General features: G+C 42.9%; 3 protein-coding genes across 3 annotated transcripts; 2 read left to right on the top strand and 1 right to left on the bottom strand.

The window, feature by feature from the left end:
* Positions 1-255: 255 nt before the first annotated feature.
* On the bottom strand, positions 256-1867 carry LOC143610293 (NAC domain-containing protein 104-like). The gene is made up of 3 exons (XM_077084813.1): positions 1350-1867; positions 820-1109; positions 256-396 (listed from the first exon to the last, which is right to left on the bottom strand). Exons 1-3 carry the CDS (start codon positions 1759-1761, stop codon positions 256-258), a joined length of 843 nt encoding a protein of 280 aa, XP_076940928.1. The 5' UTR covers positions 1762-1867.
* A 2938-nt stretch (positions 1868-4805) lies between these two features.
* LOC143610297 (uncharacterized) lies at positions 4806-5651 on the top strand. Its single transcript, XM_077084818.1, has one exon. The coding sequence runs from the start codon at positions 4806-4808 to the stop codon at positions 5649-5651; it is 846 nt and encodes a 281-aa protein (XP_076940933.1).
* Positions 5652-6651: 1000 nt separating this feature from the next.
* LOC143610296 (uncharacterized) lies at positions 6652-7317 on the top strand. Its single transcript, XM_077084817.1, has one exon. The coding sequence runs from the start codon at positions 6652-6654 to the stop codon at positions 7315-7317; it is 666 nt and encodes a 221-aa protein (XP_076940932.1).
* Positions 7318-9326: the final 2009 nt, after the last annotated feature.

Here is a 9326-nt window from a genome sequence, read left to right as displayed (position 1 = left end):
CAGTGGCTGACTAGGTGTTGACCAACATACGCAGATTTTGACATGTTGGAATATATTTTAAACTTGTGTGTGAAACCCAATTGAAACTCATTTTGTATTTTAACTACAAATTCATAATGCAAGTCATTTGGTGATAACATAAGAAGTAATATTGTCCTGGATAAATACATATTATTAAGTTGACATTAATTGAGCCAACTACATTAGTCTTTTAGCTCTTGCGGGTCCCTTGATTACTATCTTTCTTTCTGTACCTTAATTTGGAAAACTAATATCATCGAAATCGTCCAACGATAAGAAAACTTCGTCCAAACATGAAAGCTCTGTCTCATCATCATTGTCGTCGTTGTCACAATTATGCTCGAACACTCGACATATGACCCACTTGCTAGAATCCTGAAAGTTAGAAATTTAAACGTCAAAAACATGAGAGAAAAAAAAAAAGAGAACACGCAGTCAAAAATCTTCAACCATGGGATATATCGGTTTTTACCATATTTACTTAACTATCCACTTCAAATTTCTAAAATTGTTCATTATTGTTTAAATACATTTAGAATTAATATCACATAAATGTATAAAGATGTTATGTTTACCACTAGCTTAGTCTAGTGACAAAATATTTGACTTACAAGCAAATGGTTGTGAGTTATAGTCTCACATGCACATGGAGTATAACAGGTGGAAATATAACTTTAGCTATTCAAAAAAAATAGATGTTTATGTTTTAAATAAATGTTTATTTCAATGTATTAAAATATAAAATCATTATTAAAATATAATCACAACATTAGTGATCCAAAAGTAAATATGACTTACTAATTTGGAGCTGCCTCTTCTTTTGGATCTACCATTGCTACTACTACTGCAAGATGAACTAGCATTATTAGAGAGTTTAAATTCCTCCATTATCCAGTTAGTTTTAACACCTACAGGAGCTTCACCAATATGAAACACATAATATTTCTTCACACCGATTCGTTTGTTACTACTAGAACTTATAATTTGTTCATCACATGCCCATGACTTCCAATACCCGCTCGTTGTTATTCGATCTTGCGTCCTCCTGCTGTAATAATACCACTTTCTTCCTTCCGCCAAAGCTTTTCCTACGAACAAACAAAAACTATGTCTATGAGTATATTATATCTTAAATAATGCATGCATGTTAAAAATATTCTTAATGTAGATAAAAGCAATGTTCAATATTTTCATTCATTAAAAAAGCAATGTTTACATCGTAATAAGGCAAACATACAACAAGTTGCGCTGCTAGCGCTTTATAAATAGCAAAACTAAGTCGTTTAAAAATAGTATTGATGTGAAACATGATTAAAGCTAAAAAGTACCATCCAAGTCCCAAGGATCATAAGGATAGAGATCAAGATCAGGGATGATATCGGGGTGGTACGGTAAGAGAGAGGCCTTGCGTTGAAGGAAGTGAACAATAAGTTCTTCGTCGGTAGGACAGAAGCGAAAACCGGGTGGGAGATTGACATTGTTATTGTCACCCATGTTATAATAATGCAAAAGGAATAAGTATATATGTATGATTAAGTGGATAGGCTGATTAAAATCAACAAGAATAGGATTAAGATGTTGAAGTGGTTGTGTGTGATGTGGGGTTGGGAAATGGAGTAATGGAAGGATTTGGATGTGGGCATTATATATAGAGAGAGTGTTGCGTTGGAGAGAGAGACTGACGTGAGATGTAAGTATTGTGATGAGAGAGAAGTAGGAGAGGGTGTGATGAGTTTTCATTTACAAGGTTGCTGTTTGAAGGGTGTGGCCTACCGGCAGTCTACGGTCGGATACTAAATTAACAAGTCACTGGATCTGTTAAATAAACATATATATCAGTTATATTTTATTTCAACTATAAGGCCATACGCAGCGAAAGGGCCGTATTAAGGACGATTTTTAACACGTGACGTCATATCAGCAGCTAGAGATCGATTTTCATTTTAGGGTGTAGTGATTTGTAATTCAAAATGACCCCAATAATAATATAACAATATTAGATTTCCAAGTTGAATGGAGACATGTATATGTCTCCTCCCCCCTCACCAAAAGGTTGCCCCAAAATCGTCAGGGGCGGTGTGGAGGGCAACGTTGGGGCGACTTTTGTCCAAAATCGTCACACTACACATTTAGTCTAATGTTTTGAAACGCTTAAATTCTATTCTCTACAAAAATATCCTCCTAAATATAGTTTGTAGGTTTACGTGAAAATAACGTTTAACACTTGTTGATATAATATAGCACCTTCTATAGAATAATTAAGGTGTGACACAACACGAGCTTGTTGTAAGTTGTAACTTTATGTCTTTATATTTCAAGATTATTCTTGTAGAGGTAGGGTATGAAACCCATCATTTGGCTAAGTATGACACTAATTGCATACGCCGGGCGGAACACTAGGTGCCAGGAAGCCACTAACGCAAGGCGTAGTGCATGGCGCGAAGAGTGAAGTCCAATATAGCTTTTCCTGACATCTCGGGAATGGTAATACAAAGGTCCCACCAGCATGGGACAAAAAGATGGTAACCCACATAGGGAACACCAAACAAATGGGGATTGGACAACACATAAAAGATGGTACAAACAGTACAATCAAATCCTTGTCAAAAGGCCATGATGCCCACTAACTTCCACCAACCACCACGACCGCACGAGTGGGGAATATTATTGGTGGAGAACCTGACAACGTGGTTGGTCACACTCTCTCGCCACCGGCTATAAATACCAGTAAACCTCCAAATGGTAAAGCATATATTCACTCTCACTATCACTATCAAATTATACCCTCTCGTATTATCAAATACTGATTCTCACGCCGGAGGGTAGTTATGAGAGAATCCCCCCCCCCAATTCCTCGTAACGAGCTCACGGTGTTCTATTTTGCAGGATACACTTGTCTGCCCCAAGAAGGTTTTATAACCCATCGTGTAGAATACTTAACCATTACCCTCGGACTAACGTGTTAGACCTTGAGGGGTGGATCTGTGTTTCTTCATTGGCGTCATCCGTGCATATAGCTAGAACAGTAACTCACTCCGTTCTTTGCTCAGATGAGTGGCAAGACTACACTGAAGGAGTTTGGTCAAAAAACCAACCTAGAAGGAAACATCGAAAACCTGGACGTAGAAAATATGGACGGAGGTCTCCTTAACGCCTCCACCGTTCACCCTACAATGACAGATAAAAAGCAAACAAAAGCGCGTTCAAAAACAGCTATGCCGCCAGACATCATGGCATGGCTCGAGGCTGAGCAACAAAAGTTGAGAGACAAAGTACAAGAAAAAATGACATCCGTTGTAAAACCTAGATCATTGTTTGATACAGATTCTAGTAGCAACGAGGAAGAAGAATCTGAAGAAAACTCAACACCGGCTCGGGCGAAAACACCATTCGCCAAAACGACTCCTGCTAAGCAGAACAGCAAAGCAGGAGAGAAATCTCATAGGTCGAACCAAAAGGCAGACTCACGCCTAGACGACCCTGACTATGAAGAGAGCTGGAAAGGACCAGAGGCCAGAAAATTAGTAAAGTACCATCTAGAAGCGACGGTAGATTTTTCCAAACCATACCGGCCAACAACATCGACGGGAAAATCAAAGTTCGTGGCAAGAATAGCCGAAGCTGAACTACCAGAAAATCCCAAAATCCCGCCAACGGTGGGTCAATATGATGGTATCTCAGATCCAGATGATCACTTACAAACCTTCACGGCGGCGGGGTTAGTATCAGGATGGACCATGCCGTTATGGTGCCATATCTTCACGCTAACCCTAGTAGGAGCCACTAGAGCATGGTTCGAAAGATTACCGGATAATCAAATCACAAGCTGGTAAGACCTAGCAAAAAAGTTCACTCAACAGTTTAGCCAGCAACGACGACACATCAGTGACCCAGCAGATATTCTGAACGTCATCAGAAAAGATAATGAAACGCTTGAAGACTTCATCACTACATTCAACCAAGAAGGCCTGAACATCGGTGGCGTAAGCGAAGAACTTCTGCAGGCAGCCTTTCGCCAAAACGTAAAATGCGACGACCTCATACGGAATCTTACAGGTAGAGATGGCATGCCGCAGAGATGGGACGATGTTATGACCGCGACCAAGAGATACGCGCGAATGGAAAAAAGTTTGGGAAAAGAACTGGCAAAGAACGATGCCAGGAACGACATTAATAGGGCCCGCCAGGGCAAAAGAATGTCCTTCGTATGGTCAAGGTTGAACAGCGAAAGAGAGTCCACATTTGATCCATCCAGAGCAAGACAAAAAGGTCAATCAAGTACGCCCCAAACAAATGGATCCAGATGGACCCCGCTGACAAGAAGCCCAGCCCATATAATGTACAACGAAGGGATCCAACTGAAGAAGCCGACACCAGTTAAACAGGGGCCGGGCACAGACATGAAAAGTTATTGCAACTTTCATGAGCAACATGGCCACACGAAAAATCAGTGTATCAACTTGAAGGACCCGATCGAAGAATGTGTCAAAAATGGCAAACTGGATCACCTTGTGAGAAACATACGAGGAAAGTAATGACGCCCACCTCCAAAAGATAGCGGAAGACCAGAAAAGAAGATCAAAGACCTACACGCTAACATGATCTCGAGCAACGTTCAGAACAAGAAAATGAGGACAAAATGGGCGCCATGAAAGGAATAACAAGTTATCTTTCCAAGAGTCAGAGGAGAGGCGAACAAAAGGGCACCTTTAGTAATTACAGCCGTTTTTGGTAATTACAGAACGCCGCGCTTCTTTATCGACACAGGGGCAACGTCCAATATCATGTACCGCCAGTGTTTCGACCTGGTAGACGAAGGAGACAAACGCCGGTTGACAGCAGTTAACGCCCCAATCACGGGATTCAACCAGAGTATCGCATACCCGCTAGGACAGCTGACATTCCCAGTCGAGCTAAGCGATGGGCTCCACTCCCGAACAGATGAGGTGGATTTCCTAGTAATGGAAACTTCTCACCCACAATATGAAATAATCTTGGGAAGAGAAGCCATTTGTGACTTCAACGCCACCCCGTCAACAGCACATGGGATAGTCGGAGTACCAACCCCGACCGGGATAGCGATGATCCACGCCAACAAAGAATGCAACATGGTGGAAAGAAAAGCGCCAAAAGTGCAAAAAACGAACAAGATCAAAGAAGCGGAAAAGTGGGTGCTCAACAAGAGATTCCCAGAGCAAAGCATAACTATTTGCCCAAACATCTCAGAAGGAGCACGCGCGGCGCTCAAAACCTTATTACTCAAAAACATCGATGTCTTCGCCTGGATGCCAGCAGATATGACGGGAGTCCCAAGAAGCAAGGCGGAACATGAGTTAAAAGTTAACCCAAATTTCATCCCGGTCGTACAAAAGCAAAGAAAGATGGGGCCAGAACAGGCAAAAGCCTGTGATAAGCAGGTCCAGCAACTGATCGATGCAGGTATAATCAGAGTAATTCAGTACCAAACTTGGGCAGCGAACCCGGTAATGGTACCCAAGGCGAATGGCCAATGGCGCATGTGTATCAATTTCAAGGACCTGAATAAGGCGTGCCCGAAAGATTTCTACCCTTTGCCAGAAATTGACCTTAAAGTTGACGCACTGGTACCCTTCAGTTCAAGTGATTTTTAGATGCCTACAAGGGGTACCATCAAATCCACATGACGACAAAAAACCAAGACAAAACAGCGTTCAGAACAAACAGCGGAACATATTGTTACAAAATGATGCCATTTGGCCTCAAGAATGCCGGGTCTACGTACCAAAGGTTAATGGACAAAGAGTTTAAACATCAAATTGGGAGGAATTTGGAAGTTTACATGGACGATCTCGTCATTAAAATCAAGACAGAAGAAACCATGTTAAAAGATATAGAGGAAACCTTCAACACTCTAAGGTCAATAAGCATGAAACTCTACCCAGGGAAATGTTCCTTCGGCATGGAAGAGGGAAAATTCCTAGGAGTAATCGTAACGAATGGTGGCTTCAAAGCCAATCCAGAAAAATTGGAAGCCGTGCGAAAAATGCCATCGCCAAAATCAGTTAAACAAGTGCAAACACTCAATGGCCGGTTAGTTGCATTGAATAGGTTTTTGTCTAGTCACGCTGAAAAGTCATTCCTGTTCGTCTCAACCTTGAGAAATTGCCTCAAGAAGTCTCAGTTCCGATGGACGGAAGAAGCGGAAAAAGCGTTCCAAGAAATCAGCCTGGAAGTGCTGCCAACGCTCACAGCGCCCAAAGCTGGAGAACCATTAGTAGTATACTTAGAAGCATCAGAAAAAACAGTCAGCGCAGTCTTAATGGTGGAAAGGAATGGCATTCAAACGCCCATTTATTACATAAGCCGAACTATGGCAGATGCAAAAACAAGATACTCCACATTGGAAAAGTTAGTCTTATCCTTGGTCCAGACAGCGCGACGTTTAAGAAGATACTTCCAAGGCCACCCAATACATGTTCTCACCAACTTTCGATAGAATTGGGAGAATATGCCATTGAGTTCAAACCAAGGCCAGCAATAAAAGGCCAGGTTTTGGCTGATTTCATCGCAGAAATCCCTCAAGAAAAAGAAGAAGAATGTAAAAAAGAAATCGAAGCCCCCGTGGATCAAAAGCAAGACGAAGTCTGGAAGATGTTCACAGACGGAGCCTCCAACGACGAAGGCGCGGGAGCAGGCCTAAACATAACCAACCCAGAAGGGCAACATTTTACGTACGCATTACGCCTAGAATTCAAAAGCACAAACAATGATGCGGAGTACGAAGCATTGTTGGCAGGGTTGAGAATCGCTAAAAAACTAGGGGCCCGCCATTTGGAAGCACATGTGGATTCCATGTTAGTGGCAAACCAAATTGAAGGATTATACGACGCGAAGGACAACAGGATGGCATCATACCTGGCGCAAGCTAAGGCGCTAACGGCAACTTTTGCCACATGCAAGGTGAAACACATCAATAGAAGCGAGAACAATCAAGCTGACGCCCTAAGCAAACTCGCATCCGTTGGATTTGAACACCTTGCAAAAGATGTCCGCATCGAAGTCCTGGCAACACCTTCAATAATGAACAGAGAAATTCTCGTCTGCTCAGAAACAGAAAACAGTTGGATAACACCAATCATCAACTACCTCGCGAGAGGTATCTTGCCAGAAAAGAAAGTAGATGCGCGGAAGATCCGCCATAAAGCGTTGAATTACACAATCCAAGGAGATATCCTGTATAGGCGATCATACTTGGGTCCACTTCTCAGATGCGTAGACCCGCAAGACGCAAATTATCTGCTCAGAGAAAATCCATGAAGGAATGTGTGGCATACACGCAGGTCAGAGAATGGTGGTGGCAAAAATCATGAACACGGGATACTATTGGCCAGGCATGCATGTTGACGCCGAGAAAGAATTGAGAAAATGCAGTGCTTGTCAACGCCATGCACCAAACACCCTGCGTCCGAAAAACGCCATGATACCGGTAACAGCTTCTTGGCTATTTCAGAAATGAGCAATTGATATAACTGGACCATTTCCAAAGGCGCCAGGCCGAGTGAAATTTTTGATCGTAGCGATCGATTACTTCACAAAGTGGGTCGAAGCAAAGCCGGTGGCAACAATCAACGCAACGAGCATCAAGAAGTTTATCTGGGAGTTTATAATTTGTCGGTTTGGATTACCCATGAGCTTAGTCAGTGACAACGGAACACAATTCGCTGACCAACATATCTAAAAATGGTTGAAAGAGCTCAATGTTATGCAGACATTCACTTCTGTTGCTCATCCACAAGGGAATGGCGAAGTAGAACGCGCCAACAGAACAATCGTTGGCGGAATCAAGAAAAGATTAGCAAACCACAAATCCAGATGGGTCGATCAGCTACCTCACGTACTATGGGCCATAAGAACACACAAAAACACAAGCAACGCGGAAACGCCGTTCAGCCTAACTTATGGTACAGAAGCAATGATCCCCGCCGAAGTTGGCGTCCCATCGCCAAGAATCACAATACCGAAAGACAACGGCACAGAAAGGAAGTTAGACCTAATGCTTCTTGAAGAGCGTCGAGAGTTGGCGGCAATAAGAGAACAAAATTACAAACGCCAACTAAAAAAGTATTACAACGTTAAAGTGAAAATATGTGAGTTCAACATCGGAGATTACATCCTTCGCAACAACAAGGCATCAAGAGCACAACCGCAAGGCAAGCTAGCGCCATCTTGGGAAGGCCTATACCAGATCAAGGAAGTATTGGGAAAATGCGCCTACACTTTGATGCACCTCGATGGTTCAGCGATTCCTAGAACATGGAACGCAGCACAATTTCGAAGATTTTGTATGTAAATCGATTCCAATTGTAAAAACAGGCCAAGGGTCAAATATGAATGGAAACGATACTCTGCATTTCACAAAACAAACCTTCTCATTTATAAGCAAAAATTTACAAGCGAGCGCTTACGCCCACACACAAAAAAGAAAAACAGGAGAAATACAGAAAAAGAACACAAAAGAAAAGGCCTAATCTACATCGTTGACACTCCTTCCAGAGTCAGCGACCGAAATATCCTCTTGATCGCCAGCAGGAGCGGTGGAAGGACCAGCCTGCGAAGGCTCAAGCAAATTCCTCAACAGCTGCACGCCATTCTCTTCCTTGGCATACTGAGTAACTTCAGAAAGAATAGGAAATGTGAGGGAATCATAGTCTGTCTCAGCAGCAGATACTCCTTTTCCACGTCAATGGTGTGAAGGGCATAGGCCTGAAGTGGAAGGTTGTTGCGCAAATGCGCAATACCATCATGAGAACCAGCCTTATGACCAAGCTGTTGAAAAGCATTGACAAGGGCTCCAACGCAGCGCGTTATATCATCATCACTAATGATGCGTTGAGCAACCTAAACAAAGGAAAACATCATCAGAGTAAATAAAAAAATATAATAATAAGGGGGGAGAGCAACGAAAAAAGTTAATACCTTGCAAATAGCATGCTTCAGCAACCATTCGCGGTCGGCAGCGGTGGCAGCAAGCTTAGAGGTCAAAACCTTAATGGCCTCCTCATTAGAAGCCAGCGTATCAGCCAACTTACCAGCATCCGCCTTCCTCACCGCGGCTTCCGTCTCCAACTCTTCAATACGCTTGCAAAGGTCAGCGTTTTCACTCTCGAGTCGAGCGGAAGCCTCCTTGGCAGCAACAACACGGCTGCGTGCGTCCGCAAGATCAACGTTTGACTTCTTGCACGCAACCTCAAACTCCTTATAGCGGGCAGCGCGGTCGCGGGCAGACTCCGCCAGGTCTGCCTCAGCCTTAGCCAATTTCGCTTCAA

The sequence above is a fragment of the Bidens hawaiensis genome, unplaced genomic scaffold (assembly GCF_021521415.1).
Source record: "Bidens hawaiensis isolate Kalapana, Puna unplaced genomic scaffold, B.hawaiensis_p1.1 tig00025577_1, whole genome shotgun sequence".
Taxonomy (NCBI): Eukaryota; Viridiplantae; Streptophyta; class Magnoliopsida; order Asterales; family Asteraceae; genus Bidens; species Bidens hawaiensis.
Note: the sequence above shows the minus strand (reverse complement) of the source record. Positions and strands in the feature narration are given on the sequence as shown.